Source organism: Pongo abelii, chromosome X (genome assembly GCF_028885655.2).
Source record: "Pongo abelii isolate AG06213 chromosome X, NHGRI_mPonAbe1-v2.0_pri, whole genome shotgun sequence".
NCBI lineage: Eukaryota > Metazoa > Chordata > Mammalia > Primates > Hominidae > Pongo > Pongo abelii.
Genome location: NC_072008.2, coordinates 141,695,225 through 141,719,078, shown reverse-complemented (window position 1 = coordinate 141,719,078; position 23,854 = coordinate 141,695,225). Strand labels below are relative to the sequence as shown.

General features: G+C 40.6%; 1 protein-coding gene across 1 annotated transcript; it reads right to left on the bottom strand.

The window, feature by feature from the left end:
- Positions 1–253: 253 nt before the first annotated feature.
- LOC100459263 (sarcoma antigen 1-like) lies at positions 254–16,933 on the bottom strand. The gene is given in 23 exon segments (XM_024240439.2): positions 254–431; positions 433–469; positions 853–946; positions 1,317–1,691; positions 1,939–2,014; positions 2,397–2,461; positions 2,702–2,842; positions 3,096–3,236; positions 4,572–4,712; positions 5,348–5,490; positions 5,749–5,887; positions 6,133–6,219; positions 6,222–6,272; positions 6,520–6,660; positions 6,909–6,968; positions 6,971–7,048; positions 7,295–7,435; positions 7,684–7,818; positions 8,066–8,208; positions 8,459–8,622; positions 8,905–8,990; positions 11,354–11,486; positions 16,847–16,933. Coding segments are annotated over 23 exon segments (2,835 nt in total). The 3' UTR covers position 254.
- Between the last annotated feature and the right edge of the window lie 6,921 nt (positions 16,934–23,854).

Genomic DNA, 23,854 nt, shown 5'->3' with positions numbered 1-23,854 from the left:
GAATCATGAGAAGCTGACAGGCTATCTTGGGGCAAAGGGAATGAGAAATGGGTAGTGAAAGAAGGCAGTTATAAATACCAGCTACAACAATATGAGCTGCTGCAGAAACCAGGACTGTCATACTAAATACCTTGCTGAGTTATTAACTCATGCCCCTCCTAAGGTGGAAGAACAAACAAACAAACAAACAAACAAAAGTGCAGCTTTTATTAAGGGAGATTTATTAAATATAAAAAGTTCCCTCTTTTTTTTTCTTAGCTTTTGGAAGGAATTCTCTTCACTTCAAAATTATAGGGAACTTCAGCAATAACCTGTTCCATCCTACCGCGTGTATCCTTGTTTCTCCTTGGTCTTTGCACTAACAAAATTATTTTTTTTCTCATGTGCTTAACTTTTCTGAGATGGCAGTGGGAACCTATTTCTTTAAGGCACCTTCTCGAGTTGCTGAATTAAGGCAACTTTTTTAAACCTGAAATTAAAGAGGTATTCCATTAACCAGAGGATACCTACAGGATCTATGAGATGTAAGAGGTAGTAGTGGATACAAACTAGAGTTTACAATCTACATGCAAATAGAAAATGCATCCTCATGGAAAGATACAAACTAGAAAAATACAAAGTCGTCAACTGAGGGCCCACGCCCAATCCCAGATTATGATAAATTTGGAAGCCTCCATGGCATCAGAAGAAAGTGTTAGAATAAGATAATATCAACCTAAATGCCTGTGGAAATAGTATGAACTATGATTGAGGGCCAGGGATTAGGAAGAAGAAGACATGATTTGTTCCTGCCCCTGTCCCAAATTGGGCGCAAGAGCTTAAAACAATAGCAGAGTTGCTTTTTGCACCCACCTTACTGCTTCCTTGATGGTAAATTCAACAAATTGTCTCTGGATTTTCATAGATCCTTGTACTTCTTCAAGCAAAATGAAAATTCTTTCATAATCTGAAGATATTTAAAAATATTAGTATTTCTAGAATTATGAAAATGAAATATACCTCAATCTTAGTGCATTCACTACCACAGTATACATTTTCCATGGGCTACAATGTTACATAGTGTTTGTGTTTTGAATGCTTAAATCACAACATCTGTATATTACTAAGGAAACTATTGTGAACACTAACAAAGGAAAACAAAACATTTAAGCAGATGTATTAGAAATTTTCAGTGAAATTAAATAGAAGTCATGCTAAATCATATACAGATCCAATTCAGCCCAACAATGAGCTCAAGAGGCAGCTTAATTCTGTTCTAAATCATAGAATGAGAGACTTGGCATGCTTTCATTTACAGTCATTCTTGCACTACTTACTTTGCCCAAACCTTCAAACTTCTTTCATTAATGGCCTTTTTATATCATGATAAATTTTCTTTGCCATGGCAGGAGATATTTGTGGTGTATTTGGCACAGTTTCCACTGAAGACATTGCTGTGACTGTTGGGTCACCTGCAGAGACACTGCCGTTTTTGGTGCCTACCACAAATTCATTACTATCAGGTTTGTAAAGCAGCTTATCTCTGCTGAGACTAGTGAAGTTGTAGGAGAAAGAATCCAATGCGTTGGGTGGCATATGATCTCCTGCCATATTTATAAGCTCTGGTGGAGCAGAATTTAACAGGAAGCCATCAGGAGGCGTTTGACCATTTTCCATCTCCTCCTCTTGGATATTGTGAATGACAGTAGCATCTGGAATCCAAATGAAAAAGTTGAGCTGTGAGATAAGTGCATTATGTCACCCCCATACCTATATCCCTCTGAGGCTCAGTTTCTAGGATGTTATCTCATAAAGCAGGAAGATACACCAGGTGGCTATCTGAGACCCCTCAAACTGAGCTCAAGGAAGATGATACAACAAAACCACTTTCTTCCCTGCAGGCCACTATGCATGCATATGGAAACCAAGTAGGACAGTACAAGCAATACACAAACATACACAGATCCCTGGTACTCCTGGATGAAATACCAGCTCCTGACAGATTAATATATCCCAGTGGAAGCACTGACAAGGAGTTATCAGGTGCTTGTTTTTCATCTTCTCTTCATGGACATTGTGAGTGGTGGTGGCATCGGGAAACAAAATGAAGAGGTCGAGCTGTGAGGTAAGTATATTTTATCAACCCTGCAGGGTATATTCCTCTGATGCTCACTTGCTAGGAAATTATTGCACAAAGCAGGAGGACATGCCAGGTGGTGATATGAAATCCCTTAAATTGAGGTCATGAAAGATAATATAACAAAATCCCCTTCTCCCTTTCACGACACCATGCACGCATATGGAAACCAAGTAGGACAATCCAACTTATAAGTTAACATACACAGATCATTGGTACTCATGGCTGGAATACCAGCTTCTGATGTATTAATAAGCCCCAGTGGAACAGCTGACACAATGTTATCAGCTGCTTGTTGGCCATTTTCCATCTTCTCTTCATGGGCATTGTGAGTGACAGTAACATCTAGAAACCAGAAGAATACATCAAGCTGTGAGGTAAGTGCATTATGTCAACCCCACAGGATATCCCTCTGAGGCTCACTTTTTAGGACATTATCTCATAAAGCAGAAGGATATACCAGGTGGCAACTTGAGACCCCTGAAATTGAGCTCATGAAAGATTATACAATAAAACCACCTTCTTCGACTTATGACACTGCATGCATACGGAAACCAAGTAGAAACAACTAGTAAACAAACATACACTGATCCCTGGTACTCATGGGTGGAATACCATCTCCTGACACATTAATAAGCCCTGGTGTAACAGATGACAAGAAGTTATCAGGTGCTGGTTGGCCATTATTTATCTTCTCTCCACGGACATGGTGAGTGACTCTAGCATCTGGAAACCAAATGAAGAGGTTGAGCTGTAAGATAAGTGTATTATGGTAACCCCACAGGTATATCCATCTGATGCTCAGTTTCTAGGAAAATATTTCATGAAGCAGGAGAGGGTATGCCATGTGGTGATCTGAGAACACTCAAATTGAGCTCACGAAAGAAGGTACAACCAACCAAATCACCTTCTTCCCTTGATGACACTATGCATGCATATGAAAACCGAGTAGGACAAACCAACTTAGAAGCAAACATACACAGATCCCTGGTGCTTATGGCTGGAATACCAGCTGCTGCCATGTTAATATGCCCTGGTTTAACAGTTGACAAGACGTTATTAGATTGTGGTTGGTTATTTTCCATCCTCACTTCATAGACATTGTGATTGACGGTAGCATCTAGAAACCAAAGGAAAATGTTGAGCTGTGAGGTAAGTGCATTTTGGCAACTCCATAGGTATATCCCTGTCATGCTCAGTTTCTAGGAAGCTAACTCATAAAGGAGGAGAGGATACACCAGGTAGTGATCTGAAACCCCTCAAATTGAGGTCACGAAAGATAAAACAAAACCACCTTCTTCCCTTTATGACACCATGCCTTCATATAATAACCAAGTAAGACAGTACAAGTAGTAAACAAACATACACAGATCCCTAGGACTCATGGCCGGAAAACCACCTACTGCCATGTTAATACGCCCTGGTGGAAAAGTTAACAAGACGTTATTAAGTTGCGGTTGGTCATTTTCCATCCTCTCGTCACAGACATTGTGAGTGATGGTAGCATCTGGAAACCAAATGTTGAGGTCGAGCTGTGAAGTAAGTGCCTTATTTCAACCCACAAATATATCCCTCTGATGCTCAGCTTCTATGAAATTATTACATGGAGCAGGAGGACATGACAGGCGGTGTCCTGAGACCCCTCAAATGGAGGCAAAAAACATAATACAACAAAACCACCTTCGCCCCTTCATGACACGATGCATGCATATGGAAACCAAGTAGGAAAATCCAACAAAAAAGTGAGCATACACAGATCTCTGGTACTTATGGCTGGAATACCAGCTCCTGCCATATTAATAAGCCCTGATAGAACATTTGACAAGACGTTATCCGGTTGCGGTTGGCTATTTTCCATCCTGTCTTCATGGACATTGAGACTGACGGTAGCATCTGTAAACAAAATGAAGAGGTTGAGCTGTCAGGTAAGTGCATTATGTCAACCCCACAAGTATATCCCTCTGATGCTCAATTTCTAGGAAATTATCAAAGAAAGCAGGGGAGGATATGCCAGGTGGCCATGTAACAACCCCCTGATTGAGGATAGGAAAGAATATACAGCAAACTTACCTTCTACCATTCATGAAAATAGGCCTGCTTAGAGGAAACAAGTAGGACAATACAACTAATAAGCAGACATACACAGATCTCTGGTACTCGTGGATGAAATTCCAGCTGCAGCCATATCACCAATCCACAGTGGAGCAGTTAACAAGATGTTATCAGGTGCTGGCTGGTCGTTATTTATCTTCTCCTCACAGACGATGTGAGTGACTGTAGCATCTGGAAAGCAAATGAAGTGGTTGAGCTGTGAGGTAAGTGCATTATGTCAACCACACAGGCATACCCCACTGATGCTCAGTATCTAGGAAATTATCTCATAAAGAAGGAGGATATGCCAGGTATCAATCTGAAAAAACCAAGTAGGACACTACAACTGAATAAGCAAACATACACTGATCCCTGGTACTCACGGCTGGAATACCAGCTGTTGCCAAATAAGTAAGTTCTGGTAGAAGAGTTGACAAGACGTTATTAGGTGATGGTTGGTTATTTTCCATCCTCTCTTCACAGACATTTTGAGTGACGATAGCATCTGGAAGCCAAAGGAAGAGGTCGAGCTGTGAGGTAACTGCATTATGTCAACACCACAGGTATATCCCTCTGAAGCTCAGTTTCTAAGAAATTGTTCCATAACGCAGGAGGATATATCAGGTGGTGATCGGGGACCCCTCAAATTTAGGCCAGAAAAGATAATACAACAAAACCACCTTCTTCCCTGCATGACACTGCATGCGTATGGAAACCAAGTAGGACAGTACAACTATTAAACAAACATACACTTATCCCTGGTACTCAGGGGTGGAATACCAGCTCCTCCGAAATTCATAAGCCCTGCTGTAACAGTTGACAAGAATTTATCAGGTGCTGTTTGGTCATTTTTTGTCGTTTCTTCACAGACATTGTGAGTGATGGTAAAATCTGGAAATCACATGAAGAGGTTGAGTTGTGAGGTAAGTGCATTATGTCAGCCCTACAGGTATATCCCTCTGATGCTCAGTTTTTAGGAAGTTATCTAAGAAAGCAGGGGAGGATATGCCATGTGGCCAACTGAGACCCCTCAAATGGAGGCTAGGAAAGAATATACTACGAAACCACCTTCTATAATTCATGAAAATAAGTATGCACATGGAAACCAAGTATGACAGTACAACTAATTAATAGACATACACAGATCCCTGGTACTCATGGATGGAATACCAGCTGCTGCCATATGACCAAGCTGTGGTGGAACAGTTGATACGATGTTATCAGTTTGGCGTTGGCCATTTTCCGTCGTCTCTTCATGGACATTGTGAGTGATGCTACCATCACTCACATCTGGAAACCAAAGGAAGAGGTCGAGCTGTGAGGTAAGTGCATTATGTCAATCCCACCAGTATATCCCACTGATGATAAGTTTCTAGGAAATTATCCCATAAAGCAGGATAATACATCATATGATGATCTGAGGCCCCTCAAGTTGAGTCCAGGAAAGATAATTCACAAAACAACCTTCCTCCCTTCATGACACTATGCATGTATATGGAAACCAAGAAGGACAGTGCAAGAGAAAAAAAAAACACATACACAGATCCCTGGTACTAACTGAAGGAATACCAGTTCCTGCCATATTAATAAGCCCGAATAGAACATTTCACAAGACATTATCCTGTTGCGGTTGGCCATTTTCCATCCTCGCTCCATGGACATTGTGATTGATGGTAGCAACTGAAAACCAAATGAAGAGGTCGAGCTGTAAGGTAAGTGCATTATGCCAACCCCACAGGTATATCCCTCTGATGCTCAGTTTCTAGGAAATAATCACTTAAAGCAGGAGGATATACCAGGTGGTAATCTGAGATCCCACAAATTCAGCTCACGAAAGACAATACAATAAAACTACATTCTTCCATTTATGACACTGCATGCATATGGAAACGAAGTAGGATAGTACAACTAGTAAACAAACACACACTGATCCCTGCTACTCATGGGTAGAATACCAGCTCCTGCCAAATTAATAAGCCCTGGTATAAGAGTTGACATGACATTATCAGGGCTGGTTGGCCGTTATTTATCTTCTCTTCATGGACATTGTGAGTGATGGTAGCATCTGGAAACCAAATGTAGTGGATGAGCTGTGAGGTAAGTACAGTATATGAATCCCACAGGGATACCCCTCTGATGCTCACTATCTAGGAATTTATCTCATAAAGAACTAGGATACACTAGAGAGCCCTCTGATAACCCTCAAATTGAGGCCAGAAAACATAATACGACAATACCACCTTCTTCCCTTGATGACAATATGCATGCATATGGAAACCAAGTAGGACACTACAACTAGTAAACAAACTTACACTGATCCCTGGTACTCATGGCTGGAATACCAGCTGTTGCCAAATAAGTTAGCCCTGGTAGAACAGTTGACAAGGTGTTATTAGGTAGTGGTTGGTTATTGTCCACCCTCTCTTCACAGACATTGTGAGTGACGGTAGCATCTGAAAACCAAATGAAAGGGTTGAGCTCTGAGCTAAGTGTATTATGTCAACCCTACAGGTATATCCCTCTGATGATCAGTGTCTAGGAAATTTATCTCATAAAGCAGGAGGATACACCAGGTGATGATTTGAGACACCTCAAATTGAGCTCACAAAAGAGAATCTAACAAAACAACCTCCTTCCCTTTATGACACTGTGCATTCATATAGAAACCAAGTAGGACACTACAACTAGTAAACAAACATACATTGATCCCTGGTACTCATGCCCGGAATACCAGCTGCTGCCAAATAAATAACCACTGGTGAACAGTTGACAACATGTTATTAGGTTGGGCTTGGTCATTTTCCATCTTCTCTTCACGGACATTGTGAGTGACGGTGGAATCTGGAAAACGAATGAAGAGGGTGAGCTGTGAGTAAGTGCATTATGTCAACCCCACAGGTATATCCCTCTGATGCTCAGCTTCTAAGAAATTATTGCATAAAGCAGGAGGACATGACAGTTGGTGATCTGACACCCCTCAAATTGAGCTCACGAACGATAATACAACAAAACCTCCATCTCCTCTTCATGACAATATGCATGCATATGGAAACCAAGTAGGACAATCCAATTTATAAGTGAACATACACAGATCATTGGTACTGATGGATGGAATAACAGCTCCTGCCATATTAATAAGCCCTGTTGGAGCAGTTGACAAGAGGTTCTCAGATTGGGGTTGGCTATTTTCCATCTTCTCTTCAGGGACTGTGAAGGTGACTGTAGCATCTGGAAACCAAATGAAGAGGTTGAGTTGTGAGGTAAGTGTATTATGGTAACCCCCCAGGTATGTCCTTCTGATGTTCTGTTTCTAGGAAATTATCTAAGAAAGCAGGGAGGATATGCCAGGTGGCCATCTGAGACCCCTCAAATTGAGGATAAGAAAGAATATACAATAAAACCGACTTCTACCCTTCATGAAAATATGCACGCTTATGGAAAACAAGTATGAAGGTACAACTAATTAGCAGACATACACAGATCCCTGATACTCGTGGATGGAGCTGCCGCCATATGACCAAGCTGTGGTGGAGCAGTTGACAAGACATTATCAGTTTGGGGTTGGTTGTTTTCCATCCTCTCTTCACGGACATTGTGAGTGATGGTAACATCTGGAAACCAGTGGAACCGGTTGAGCTGTGAGTTAAGTGCATTATGACAACCTCACCGGTATATCCCACTGATACTCAGTTCCTAAGAAATTATCTGACAAAGCAGGAGAATACATCATATAATGATCTGAGTCCCCTCAAATTGAGGCCAGGAAAAATAATTCAACAAAACCATCTTCTTCCCTTCATGACACTATGCTTGCATAAGGAAACCAAAGAGAACACTACAACCAATAAACAAACATACACAGATCCCTGGTACTCATCGCTGGAATACCAGCTCCTGCCATATAAATCAGCCCTGATAGAACATTTGACAAGACGTTATCCACTTGCAGTTGGCCATTTTCCTTCCTCTCTTCATGGACATTGGGATTGACGGTAGCATGTGGAAACTAAGTGAAGAGGTTGAGTTGTGAGGTAAGTGCATTTTGTCAATCCCACAGGCCTATCCCTCTGATGCTCAGTTTCTAGGAGATTATCTAAAATATCAGTGGAGGATGTGGCAGGTGGCCATCTGATACCCCACAAATTGAGGCTAGGAAATAATATACAACAAAACCACCTTCCACCATTCATGAAAATATGCCTGCTTATGGAAACCAAGTAGGACAAGTCCAAATAATAAGCAGACATACACAGATCTCTCGTGCTCGTGGATGAAACTCTAGCTGCTGCCATATTACCAAGCCATGGTGGAGCAGTCGACAAGGTGTTATCAGGTGCTGGTTGGCTGTTATTTATCTTCTCTTCACGGACGTTGTGAGTGATTGCAGCATCTGGAAACCAAATGAAGTGGTTGAGCTGCGAGGTAAGTACATTATGTCAACCACACAGGCATACCCCACTGATGCTCAGTATCTAGGAAATTATCTCATAAAGAAGGAGGATATACCGGGTAGCAATCTGAGAACCCTAAAATTGAGGCCAGAAAAGATAATACAACAAAATTACCTTCTTCCCTCATGAGACTATGCATATACTGCATAGTGGAAATCAAGTAGAACAGTATACCAAGTGAGCAAACTTACACTGATCCCTAGTACTCATGGATGAAATACCAGCTGCTGCCATATTCATAAGCACTGGTGGAACAGTTGTGATGACATTACCAGGTGCTGGCTGGCCATTTTTTACCTTCTCTTCATGGACATTGTGAGTGATGCTAGCATCTGGAAACCAAATGAAGAGGTTGAGCTGCAAGATAGCTGTGCTTTGTCCCATCCTCCCCCAGAGGGACAGCTATGTATTAATCAGTTTCTAGGGAATTATTTATTTCATCAAACAGAAGGATTTACCACGTGGGAATATGAGATCTTGCAAACAGAGATCAGGTTAGATAATACAATAAAACTACCTTTTTACTTCTTGGCATAATGAATACATGCAGTAAACAAGTACGACAGCAGAATAAACATTCACAGGTTTTAGTACTCATCATTTTGTATCATCTTGCTGCCCTTTACATTTCTTATTTGATATTATTGTTGTAGTTCACCTATAAATGCCATGCTGTGTGCAGCAGGAAGCCAGACTAAGTGACCCCTCCTTAACCTGACTCCTTTCTACCTCAAATATTCTGAGAAATTGGAGTTGAACACTCTTATCTCCACTCCATCATCATACATCTGTGTTTTTATATGATTCTACAGATCCTTCCCTTTTGTCCAGAAAAAGTGACTTTCTTTTCACTCCGGGTCTGACACCTCTTTCATTTATTCATCATCCGTGGCAGGCAGCATGCCAGGAGCTGGGGATCGGCAGTAAACAGCCCAGAGAGCAACGTTCCCTGCCCTTGTGGAGCTCACATCCTCATGGGGCAGTCAGACAATACATGTACAATGAGCAAATGAAACAAACTGCTGGGCTGGTGTTGGAAAAGCAGTCCATGGGCCTGTGGGAGACAGCAGCAGAGGGAGCCCCAGGGGCTGCAGCTTGTTTGGCAGGGCCTTCTGAAAAGGTGCCATCGGGCAGTGCTTGGAGGAAGAAGCAGAGCCTCCTGTGCAGAGGCAGAGGGAGAGTTCCAGGTTGTGGTGAGGCCAAGGTTAGGGGATGGAGTGGGGATGGACCAGGCACTACAGAGGTGAAGGACAGAGGCAGAGAGAGCCAGGAGGAAATGGATGGGACTCGCGTTAGGAGAGGGCGATAGAGGCCGGTCTGTGCAGAGGCTTACAGACCAAAGCCGGTTCAGGGTCTGTTCTGAGTGCTTAGGAGAGTTGAGGTTGGGTTTTCAGGAGGGACATGGCATGATGTAATTTATACGCTGGCATAATTATCTAGCCACAGGGTTAGAGAGTATGCGATAGATGAGCGAAGATTAGCAACACAGAGCTAAGAAGGCATTGTACTAGCCTGGAGAGAGATCACGGCAGTGTGCACTGGAGGCATAGAGAGAAACGGTTGGACGCAGAATTTATACTGGGCATCGACTGCTAGACTTGCTAAGAGATGGGAAATGAGAGAGTAATAAAAGAATCATAAGATAACTCGTAAGTGACTTTAAGTATTTTGACTTGAACTACTAAGAAAAGTACACCAGCGGTGTTCAGGAGGTGTTAGGCAACCGACCATGAGAGCTGAGTGCTGCCAACTCTTCCTGAATCTGGTTCCGTGACCTTACGTTGACAGCTTGAACTAGGCCATGGTGGGATTATCTGCTCTATGGATAGCTGCAAACTCTAAAAACCAGGACTTCTCAATCCCCGATACCTGTGAACAGCTGCTTGCTACAACTTAGAGGATATTTCATCTAATGGACAGTATCTTTAACTGAAATAGTGAAGGCTGAAAGTAGAGTATTTTTGGAAAGAGGGAGGTCAGAAATTTGAACATGTAGAGCCAGTTGAATTTTAGATGTCTATTAGACACCCAGTAGAGATACCATGCGTGTAGTTGTATTTGAGTCTGGATTTCAGGAGCAAGTTGTAGTGTAGAAGTATAATGGTGAGAATTCTTGTAGTGTGAATCATTTAAAATTCTAAGACAGCATGGCATCACCTAAGGAGATAGTATATTGAAGAGAAGAGAGCCTAGGATCAAGCTTTGGCGCCCTGAAATATTTAGAGGTGGGAAGGGAAATATTTAGAGAAAAACAAAAAAGAGAAGGGAAATGAGTCTCTAGTAACAGGGTAAGAAATCCAGGTGTCTGGGGACCCAAGAAGCTTTCCGTGCAGGAGGGATTAAACAACTGTGTCGCATGCTGCTGAGACATTAACGCCAAAGTGCAGCAAACACTGGTGACCTTGATGATATTAGTTTCATTGGAATACACTAAGAAGAAGCTAGACTGCGTTGGGTTAGAGCAGAATGTGAGGACAGGCAGAAAGTGAGCAGACCCATCCTCTTGTTGAGCCCACCATCTCCTTCTGCCTGAGGAACCTGCTTTATTCATCTAACACTTGCAGGAACTCCAAATTGTTGCACCTAATTAGAACCTTGCCCTTCCACTTGCAAATCATATCTGTTCATCCCTCAAGGACATGACTACAAATGTCCTTTGACATGGTTGAGGCCCAAAGATTGGATTCCCCCTCACCTTCCTGTTTGTCTAACCGCAGGGGCATACTCTTCCCTCTCTTAGATGAAGAGTGTCTCTTGGATTTTCTGGAACGTTTCTTTTTGCTTTGATGCCCTGTTGCAACCTGATTTACTTCATCACTCCTCATTTGCTGAAAAACATTAGTGAACATATTCCATTAAAGACAAATCCTAGGCCGGGTGCGGTGGCTCAAGCCTGTAATCCCAGCACTTTGGGAGGCTGAGGCGGGTGGATCACGAGGTCAGGAGATCGAGACCATCCTGGCTAACATGGTGAAACCCTGTCTCTACTAAAAATACAAAAAATTAGCCTGGTGTGGTGGCAGGCGCCTGTAGTCCCAGCTACTCTGGAGGCTGAGGCAGGAGAATGGCGTGAACCCGGGAGGCAGAACTTGCAGTGAGCCAAGATCGCGCCACTGCACTCCAGCCTGGGTGACACAGCAAGACTCCGTCTCAAAAAAATAATAATAAATAAATAAATAAAAAATAAAGACAAATCCAACCATTGCAAAGTCACAGTCTTCATATGCATACACAGCCATGCATTTATATCGCTAATATAAAGTTTTAGTCACAGGTCAAAGATTTCTCATCACTCAACACACACGACACTCTCAGAAAAGGCAAGTTAATTTTAATCTAGTCTCAGTGAAACAAGGGAAGGTAAAATACAAGGTGTTATCCAAAGTCAAACATGGTACAGTCATGATTAATCAGAATGTTTGGGGAAGGAGTGGCTTCCATCAACCAACGGAATAAACATATGGTTATATCTCTAATGAAGTGAAGTACATATCATTTTGTCTCAGCCCTTGTTAGGGGACCAAAAAAAAGAAATACCTTTCTTATCTTTCAGTGCTTTAAAGCTACATATTAACAAACACTGATAAATACTTTATTAGATGATACATATAGATAGTGAACGGTAGGCTAGATTGAAAAGGTAAATGTTCCCACACCTCCATGGTGGGAACATTTACCTTTTCAATCTATCCTACCCTTCACTATCTATATGTATCATTATGTATATCATATAGATACATATAGATATCATTATATCTATATGTATCACTATCTATATGTTTCTATATGCTTCATTCCCCAAGCATTCTGATTAATCATGACTGCACCATGTTTGACTTTGGATAACACCTTGTATTTTACCTTCCCTTGTTTCACTGAGACTAGATTAAAATTAACTTGCCTTTTATGAGAGCATCATGTGTGCTGAGTGATGATAAATCTTTTATTCCAATATGTTGATCTGGGAGACAGACAGGGGTAGGGCATGCTTTGCAATGTTGATGGTAGATAAAACATGAAATTCAAGGGTATACTAGGCTAACTAAAAGCTGTTTTCATCAAAGGATAACCCAAGACTATGCTCCTGACTACTAGAGGTACCAAGAAGGGCTGGTACTATTTCTACTGAAAGTATTCCAAAAAAATTGAAAAGGACGGACTCCTACCTAACTCATTTTATGAGGCCAGCATCATCCTGATACCAAAACCTGGCAGAGATACAACAAAAAAAGAAAATTTCAGGCCAGTATTCCTGATGAACATCGATGCAAAAATCCTCAATAAAATTCTGGAAAACTGAATCCAGCAGCACATCAAAAAGCTTATCCACCATGATCAAGTTGGCTTCATCCCCAGGATGCAAGGTCGTTTCAGAATAGGGAAATCAATGAATGTAATTCATCACATAAATAGAACTAACGATAAAAATCACATGATTATATCAATAGATGCAGAAAAGGCCTTTGATAAAATTCAACATCCCTGTACATTAAAAGCTCTCAATAAACCAGGTACTGAAAGAAAATACCTCAAAATAATAAGAACCATATATGACAAAGCCACAGCCAATATCATACTGAATGGAAAAAAGGTGGAAGCATTCCCCTTGAAACTTGCACAAGACAAGGATACCCTCCCTCACCACTCCTATTTAACACAGTATCAGATGTTCTGGCCACGGCAATCACGCAAGACCAAGAAATAAAGTGTATTCAAATAGGGAGAGAGGACGTCAAATTATCTTTATTTGCAGATGACATGACCCTATATCTAGAAAATCCCATTGTCTCAGCCCAAAAGCTTCTTAAGCTGATAAGCAACTTGAGCAAAGTCTCAGGATATAAAATCCATGTGCAAAAATTGCTAGCATTCCTGGCCGGGCACAGTGGCACACGCCTGTAATCCCAGCACGCCGAGGCGGGCGGATCACGAGCTCAGGAGATTGAGACCATCCTGGCTAATACGGTGAAACCCCGTCTCCACTAAAAATACAAAAAATTAGCCGGGCGTGGTTGCAGGCGCCTGCAGTCCCAGCTACTCGGAGGCTGAGGCAGGAGAATGGCGTGAAACCGGGAGGCGGAGCTTGCAGTGAGCCGAGATCGCGCCACTGCACTCCATCCTGGGTGACAGAGCTAGACTCCATCTCAAAAAAAAAAAAAAAAAAAAAAAAAAAATTGCTAGCATTCCTATACGCCAAAAGCAGGCAAGCAGAGAGACAAATCATGAATGAACTCCCATGCACAATTGCTAGAAAAAGAATAAAGTACCTAGGAATACAGCTAACAAGGGAAGTGAAGGACCTCTTCAAAGAGAGCTACAAACCACTGCTCAAGGAAATCAGAGGACACAAACAAATGGAAAAACATTTCATGATCGTGGATAGGAAAAATAAATATTGCGAAAATGGCCATACTGCCCAAAGTAATTTAGAGATTCCATGCTATTCCCATTAAAATACCATTGACATTCTTCACAGATTGAGAAGAAGTTATTTTAAAATTCATACGGAACCAAAAAACAGCCAGAATAGCCAAGACAATTCTAAGCCAAAAGAACAAAGCTAGAGGCATCACGCTACCTCACTTGAAACTATACTACGGGGCTACAGTAACTGAAACAGTGTTTTCCTGGTACAAAAACAGATACGTAGACCAATGGAACAGAATAGAGAACTCAGAAATAAGATCGCACAGCAGTAACCATCTGTTCCTCAACAAACCTGACAAAAACAAGCAATGGGGACAGGATTCCCTATTCAATTAATGGTGCGGGGAGAACTGGCTAGCCATACTCAAAAATTGAAACTGGACCCTTTCCTTACACATTATGCAAAAATCAACTCGAGATGGATTAAAGACTTAAATGTAAAACCGAAAACTATAAAAACCCTAGAAAAAAATATAGGCAATACTATTCAGGACATAGGCAAGGGCAAAGATTTCATGACAAAAATGCCAAAAGCAATGGCAACAAAAGCAAAAATTGACAAACGGGATCTAATTAAACTAAAGAGCTTATTATGCATAGCAAAATGAACTATAATCAGAGTGTACAGACAACCCACAGAATGGGAGAAAACTTTTTCAATCTGACCATCTGACAAAGGTCTACTATCCAGACTCTACAAGAAACTTAAACAAATTTACAAAAGAAAATCAAACAAACCCTTTAGAAAGTTGGCAAAGGACGTGAACAGACACTTCTCAAAAGAAGACATTCATGTGGCCAACAAGCATATGAAAAAAGCTCAACATCATTGATCATTATAGAAATGCAAATCAAAACTACAATGAGATATCTCTTGCCAGTCAGAATGGCGATTATTAAAACGTCAAGAAACAACAGATGCTGGCAAGGTTGTGGAGAAAAAGGACTGCTTTCACACTGTTGGTGGGAGTGTAAATTACTTCATCCACATGGAAGACAGTGTGGTAATTCCTCAAAGATCCACAGGCAGAAATAGCATTTGATCCAGCAATCCCATTCCTGGGTATATACCCAAGGAAATATAAATCATTCTATTATAAATATACAAGCATGCGTATGTTCACTGCAGCACTATTACAATAGCAAAGATGTGGAATCAACCCAAATGTCCAGCAATGATAGACCGGATAAAGAAAATGTAGTACATATACACCATGGAATACCATGCAGCCATAAAAAGAAATGAGATCATGTCGTTGTAGAAACATGGATGGAGCTGGAAGCCGTTATCATCAGAAAACTAATGCAAGAACAGAAAACCAAACAGTGCATGTTCTCACTTATGAGTGGGAACTGAATGATGAGAACACATGGACACATGGGTGGGGAGCAACACACACTGGGTCCTGTCAGGTGGTGGGGGAGGAGTAGGGAGAGCATCAGGAAGAATAACTAATGGATGCTGGGCTTAATACCAAGGTGATGGGTTGTTAGGTCCAGCAAGTCACAATGGCACACGTTTACCTATGTAACAAACCTGCATATCATTCATATGTACCTCACAACATAAAAGTTGAAAAAAAGAATATGCTCCTGCATTAAATATGCAGGAGCATATTTAATAAAATTTATATTTTATTATTAAAAATAAATATATTTATATTTATTATACAAATGTATTAATATTTAATAAAATTTACATTTGTTATATTAATAAATACCAATAATAATAAACATAGTTATATTTATTATATAAATTTTATTAAATATAGTATTTAACAAAAAAATTTGTATATAATGTTGATTTAAAAATTTTCCAAACCATTTTCATTTCCTATAAAATAGGGGCTTAGAATGTGTGAAAACATTTTTACCGAACATCTACTACCATCCAGTTACTGTTCTAAATGCTTTACATGTATTAACTCAATCCTTGGCCAATCTCTATGAATGTGGTGTGATTCTTACCTCTATTGTTAAAAAAGAGAAAATAAAGGCACATAAAATTAAGGAAAAGTTTAATTAATTGAGGAGTTTTGGGAATGTGGTGGAATAACTTTAGTCTGTTTTTGTTACAGAAGAGATTATTGCCTATCTGTGTCCTCATGCCAATGGTCTGTTCGACAACTGCAGATGCAATCTCTTTTGTCTTCATGTTTTAATGGTGGAGTTAGTATGTCTATCTCACACACAACACAAAACTCATATTAAGATCTCCATTAGGACAATCCAATTATGGCAACATCACCTAGTGCTTCATAGTCCACGAGGAATACTTAGTCATTTTTTAGATAGAGCACTAGAGACTTGGATAAGAGAAACAGAGACAGTAGACTGTAATCTCGATATTAAAGGAGTTATTGTGGGGAGTGGGAAAGAATATAGACTCTTTCCCACTCCCCACAATAGAGTCAGAAAGGTGTGCGTTCAAACCCTGGCTCAATCTCCTATCATGTGTCACTTGGGGCAAGCTATTTGATCACTGTCAGCCTTGATTTCTTACTAAAGGGGATATAGTAATACACATCTGCAGAACAATTATGAGCATTACATGTGATAATTAAAATCATCAGTTCCTTGTACAGTGAATCCACTCTTGGATCAAAAAGTTCCCATTTTATGTTCACATAAGAATTCCTGTGTCATGTTTTTTCTTTTAAATCAAGAGAATTAACAGATATAATTTATATTTATCTTTTCAATAAGAAAATAATTATACAAAGAACGTCACACTTAGGGCAGAAATAGAGAGTTATCTTACCTGCCCATCATTTGTAAACACGTAGCCAACTGTATGAAGTTCTTCAGGTGGAGTCGGTTGACTCGTTTGAAGTGGAGAAGCCTGCATCTGCATAGTCCTCATAATTAACTATGTGTGTTACTAGAACACTTTGATTCATAACTGGAACATAACTGGCACATGAATCAGCGCTACACAGCTGAAATATATGATCCTGTTGAGAGTACACGATCACAGACTGTCTTAGTAATGTGTGCCTTGGTACCAAACAGAGTTTAGAATCTCATGTCTAGAATCTATATCATGTTCTGTGATCTAGAATCATCTCCCCTTATCTAAGTCATGACTCAGTCCGCCATCACTACTTCCTATAGGTTCACACCACTAGGTTAAACAATTCCCTTATGCCTCCAGCTCAGTTTGAGAATGGGCTGACCTTCCTTATACCACCATCCCAACTAAAAATATAATTCTAAATATTAATACTTTAATATTTAGAATGCCAATTTTCACTGAATTCCACAAGTTCATTTTTTAAAGCTTAAAGGAGAAGTATGTATTAATGAACACATACACTGTCCTACTTATCCTACCTGCCCATTATTTATAAACACATAGTCAAAAGTATAAAGTTCTTCAGGTGGTGTTGGCTGACTCGTTTGAAGTGGAGGAACCAGCATCTGCAGATATTCCTCATAGCTAACTATGTGTGTGTGACTACAACACTCTGATTAAAAACTAGAACATAACTGGCAAAGAAATTGACACTATTCTCCCCACTGAAAGAGTGTAGGCTCCATGGCATTCTCTTGTCATCCAGAGAACGCTGAGTAGTGGGCCTAACCCTCTTTGGATAACTTGCTGAAATCTATAAATATTTTTCCCTGGAAAAATACCCTTACACACAAACTTGGTGTAAAATTTCAGAAGTGTGACCAGCCTAAGATCTGATTAATTTAGTGGACAGATGACCCCACTTAAAATCACCAAAACTGGGGTACAGAGGGTTTGTAAACTGATGCCAATTATCCTGGACACTATCAGCTTTGTTATTTCCATATAAACAAGGAATTCTCTGCTGAACTCACAGCGGTAGGCAGGTGTCATATAGTATTTGTGTGTGTAATCTCTGAAATCTGACAGACCTAGGTTCTGTCACTTTTCCAACTGGCTAAACCTGTGAGGGCTGCTTAAATGTGCACTCTACGATTCTATTTCCATAAAATGGGCATAAAACAGTATCTAATTCATGGCGCTCTCATAAGGATTACCAGAGATAAAGCGCAAAGAGGATAGTGTATGTGCTAGCTAATACATACTTTCCTTTAAGCTTGAAAAAAATAAACTTGTGGGATTCAGTGAAAATGGACATTCTAAATTTTAAAATACTCAAAAATAAACTACTCATACAATAAACACCTTCCTACAAACTAGACTTGATATTTTCAAAATCAATAAAGGCCGACACAAAAACTTGTCTGGTTTCAGCATAGCAAATTTCTTCCTAGTTAACTTGTCTAAATGACTGCTACTTGCAATATCATAAGCATTTCTGTATGTCTAAGTCCTCCTTTATGAAACAAGTAATTCGTTATTCCTGAAGTTTTAAACTGATTTATTTAACACAGACAAGCAGTAGGAGAGGAATGATGGAAATTAGAGTAGAAGAAAATCAATAAAATAAAAAAAGAGAAAAATCAATGAAATCAAAAGTTGGTTCACTGAAAAAGTGAAAACCTAACAATCTTTTAACTTGACTGACCAAGGAAAAAAAAGAAAGGACTACACAGATTATCAAAATCAAGAATGAAGGGGGTAATTAATACTGACCTTATAGAAATTAAAAGGAATAAATTATGAACAACTTTATGCCAACACACTGAACAACTTAGATAAAATAGAAAAATTCCTAGAAGACAAATTACTGACTCAAGAAGAAATAGAAAATCAAAATAGGACTATAGAAAGAAAAGAGATTTAATTAGTAATTTTAAATCTCCCCACAAATACAAGCCAAGCCAAGGTGGCTTCGCGTGTAAATTCTGCAGACATTTAAGGAAGAAATAATACCAATACTTACCAATGTCTTCAAAAAATAACCGACGAAGGAACACTACTTCATTCTATGAAGTCAATATTACCCCGATATCAAAGCCAGACAAATATGTCACAAGATATATTTTCCTGTCAGCTCCAAATTCATCTTTTTATCCCACTGTGTGAGAAGGTTCTGTGTTCCTCCGCCTATGTCGGCTGTATAGTTGTTACTGAAGGCCGCCTTTAGAGGGCGCCAGAGTCAGCGAAGGGGAGGGCTGCGCTTCCTGGTTCTCTAGGCTGGCACCCACTGAGGGAGAGGCTTCTCCTAGGGACTCTGGCGCCCCACACAGGTCCCAGAGTTCGGTTGGAGCCGGGCACGTGGTGGCCTGCAGCTTCCCTTCCTTCCATTGCCCTTGGACCATACGTGATCGGTGCTTGTGGTGAGACGCCTCCCCATGCGTATCATTCCCGGGCACCCTGGGGGGCACATTTCCCACAACTCCTAGAGGGCAGGTTTCTAGAAAGTTCCAGCAGTGGTGAGGCACCATAACAACTTTATTGCCATTTTGTGAGGTGCAGCCACACTCCTCTGGCAAGATCAGGGTTTTGGTTTTGGTTTTGTTTTGTTTTGTTTTCATTTTTATGTTTGAGACAGAGTCTTACTTTGTCTCTCAGGCTGGAGTGCAGTGGCGGCGAACAGGGCTCACGGCAGCCGTGACCTCCTGGGCTCAAGTGATCCTCCCACCTCAGCCTCCCGAGTAGCTGGGACCACAGGCATGCACCACCATACCTATTTTTTGTAGAGATGGTGTCTCACTATGTTGCCCAGGCTGGTCTCAAACTCGCGCTCAAGCAATCCGCCCACCTGGGCCTTCCAAAGTGCTGGCATTATAGGCGTGAGCAACCACGCCCAGCAAGGTCAGAATATCAACAATGGTGATAAGATGAATATGATAGAATTTCAACATTGGGGGGTTGGGGGAGGTTATTTGAGTATTCCATTTAAGATCTGTAGTGGGGAGCTCTTTCCAAGGCACTGTATCTCAGCAGTATTTCAGGGTAAACTTTTTGGAAGTTAATCTATCTTAGCTCTGGGTTAAAGGGATTCTTCCCTGTATACTACACCTCAAATTCCCAAAGGTAGATCTCCAATGAGTTCTGCCAATGTGGCACCCCAACAAGTTCTCTGGCATACACTGAGTAACAGCTGGGCCTACCCGATATGTGGACTTCAACCCTTGGTTGTGGTGGTGGTGGTGTGAGTGTTTCCTCATATGCTCTCTTCAAGCCCCACAGAGGACTTTCATTTGTTCCTCTGTCTCAGCATGGGGGTGATGAATCTTCTCTGGGTTTTAACTTACTCTTGGGAAAAAGCTCTTAGCTTCCCTGGGTGCCCTACCTCAACCATAGGTGAATGCTTCCTTGTGGGCTCTGTCTCATCCCTTTTGGATGGGGCTGTTTCTGAGGTGCTGTATCTTAGCCCTGGAAAGGATTTTCCATAATGCTCTATCTCAGTCCAGAGGGGTGATTCTTAGGGGCTCTATCTCAGCCCTTGGGAAGGAGACTTTTCCTTGGTTTTTTCATAACTGCAGTTGGAAGGCTCTTCCCTGGGTTCTCATCATAATTATGTTGGGGGATGTCTTCCTTTGTTTCTCTATGTCGGCCATGAAGTGAAGGAGCTTTCTTGGATGCTCTGTTTCCCACCTCGGATAGGGGAGGACCGTTCCTTGGATGCTATATCTCAGCCCTGCAGGGGACTCTTCCTCACGTGCTCATCACAGCTGTGTGTGTGGGGGGGAGGGTGTGTGTGGGGGGGAGGGTGTGTGTGTGTGTTTGTGTGTGTGTGTGTATGCTTAAGAATAGTTTATATTCCAATTGTTGGGTACAGGTTTCTGCAAATGGCCACAAGTTAACTTTGTTTATTGTATTGTTCACATTTATGTGTTTATTATTTTTTTCTGTTCAACTTAACAATAATTGAGATAATTACATTTAAAATCTTCTACAATAATGGTGGATTTTTCAGTTTCCCTCAATAGTTCTACTTATTGCTTTATATATTTTCGAGACTGTTTTATTACCTGCATACAACTGTACAATTCTTAAATGTTTCTGGAGAAACAAATTTTGACCATTACATAGGGACTATTTATGCTCAAATAATGCATTTTATTGGTCTCCTTTATCTGTTATCAATATAACTTCCTCATCTTTCTTTCTTTTTTGATGTTTGATATTTTAATCCAAACACATTGCTATTTGCATTAAAATTACAGGATACACGAACGTGTAGAAGGTAGTATGTGGTAAAAAATGCTGAGCTTCATGTGAGCTCACATTTAGCTCTGGTCCTGCCCCTGACCACTCAAAAGACCTGGGCAATTCATACTTCCTCATCAGAAAAGTGAGGGAATTTGATTGGATGAATGCCAGACTTTTTTTTTTAACTTTTATTTTAAGTTCAAGGGTACAAGTACAGGTTTGTTACTCAGGTAAACTTGTGTCACAGGAGTTTGCTGTACAGATTATTTCATCACCCAGGTGTTAAGCCTAGTACCCATTAGTTATTTTTCCTGATACTTTCCTCCTCTCACCCTCCATCCCCAGGTAGGTTCCAGTGTCTGTTGCTCCCATATTTGTGTCCATGTGTTCTCATCATTTAGCTCCCACTTATGAGTGAGAACATGCAGTATTTGATTTTCTGTTCCTGTGTTAGTTTGCTAAGGATAACGGCCTTCAGCTTCATCCATGTCCCTGCAAAGGACATGATCTCATTCTTTTTTATGGCTACATAGTATTCCATGGTATATATGTACCACATTTTCTTTATTCAGTCTGCCATTGATGATCACTTAGGTTGATTGCATGTCTTTGCTATTGTGAATAGTGTTGCAGTGAACATTTGCGTGCATATGTCTTTATGTTAGAATGATTTATATTCCTCAGGGTATATACACAGTAATGGCATTGCTGGGTCAAATGTTAGCTCTGCTTTCAGCTCTTTGAGGAATCACTATGCTGCTTTCCACAGTGGTTGAACTATTAGGTTGGTGCAAAAGTAATTGCTATTTTTGCCATTAAATGTAATGGCAAAACTGCAATTACTTTTGCACCAACCTAATAGTTTACGCTCCCACTAACTGTATTAAGTGTTCGCTATTCTCCACAACCTCATCAGCATCTGTTATTTCTTGACTTTTTAATAATAGCCATTTTGACGGTTGTGAGATGATATCTCATCGTGGTTTTGATTTGCAATTTGCGTTTCTCTAATGATCAATGATACTGAATACTCTGCTTTTAAAGGGCTCATGTGTGTAAGTCAGACCCACTTGGAGAATCTCCTTATAGTAAGATCAAGTGACTAGTGAGCTTAATTACATCTGCAAAATTATTTTTTTCCTGTAATGTAATCATGAGACTAACACCAGAGGGTAAAGGTCATGGGGACCATCTCAGAATTCTTCCAAAGAAAGAGAGAGAAGCTAAATATAGCAAGAGTTGAAGCCATGAGTTTTGGGCCACTTTCTCTTGCAAAGTACTTATCACTCCAGGACCTGAGTGTGATCTTTATGTATCCCTTCAATTTGATAATGGGGTGCTTCTATACCCACACATCACTATGATTTGGGGGGTCAGAAAACACCCTGGTTAGGATAGGCAGCTCAGCTGGCATGGTAATATTATGTCCCATAGCCAGGGGTTCAGCCTCTACTAAAGCCCAGTAGTAAGCCAAATGTTTCTTGAAAGTACAAGAATGACATTTATTTCTCTAGGAAATTAGTGCCAGTAGAGCTGGTGTCCTGTAATCATGGAGAAATCTGATTATTTCCCTTTTCCAATGCACCATCACCCTAGTAAAGGGCTTCAGTCTCCTTTGGGTAAGAACGGGAGAACAAGTAATAGTATACACCATTTCAGCATATGAAGCGTCCTTCTTCAAGAAGCCCCCCCTTCGTGCATAAATTTTTTTGGGTCTTTAGCCAAGTCAAGTCTGGGATTTGATTGATTCAGGCACCCTTAATGATAATGGGAGTAAGGAGAGATATGTTCGAAATGCAGAAGATCCTATAGAGCACCTCTTAGTACTCCTGTATCCAGTGATGAAAGCCAATGGAAACTAATACAACTTAATTCAATCAGGACTGCTAATGGCCATGAACCATGAACCTCAGGAATGGAAGTTTGAGTCACCCCATCAGGAAAAGGTCTGTCACCAGGGAAGATGCTTGCTGAGGACAAAGGGAGTATGAAATGGGTAGTGGAAGGAGTGACCACATGGCCATATGCAGAAACAAGGACTGTAATAATTATGAGTATTACTTCCTTGTCTTGATATGGATGTTTACATACATATGAAGCAAATATTTTTGGTTCTCGTCCCCTTAGCTAATAATCTAAAATGTATTAACCAAGATTTAACTTTATTTTCAGTATTTGAGATATAGGATATTAAGGGTAGAGTGTGAATCAGGTTGAAGAAAAATGTGCAATATCTAGAGACAAAAACTAGACTTTGTATCCTCTTTAGGAAAAATGTTAATATGTTATTTGTAAGCAGGAAAATTTTCTCATGTTAGGCAGAAAAATAACTTTGTTACTGTGTTTATTTAGCCATAGATATGGCTTAAGGAGATGTGCATGGGTACCAAAATGACAAGAGGTACCCCTGGTAATGTGTCAGCTTGGCTAGGTGAATTCATTACAGACAATTCCCTTTCCTGTATGTTTCCAGTTAGAGTGTACGACAGGGAGATACTTTGGAGATTGGAGAATGTGGCCGAGGAGAAACAGCATTGATTTTGTAGCTCATACCCATAGTTGCTGACCTGCTGATTCACCTTTCGGCATGAAGCAGCAGCTGTGCCTGCAATTCTTCTACCTTCCACTGGATTCTCCTTCAGTTTCTCTATCTTTAGGATAAGGTCTTTGAGTTTAGCTCCTTTAGGCAGGGTCCTGGATTATACAGAATACCCTTGTCACCGAGGTCAG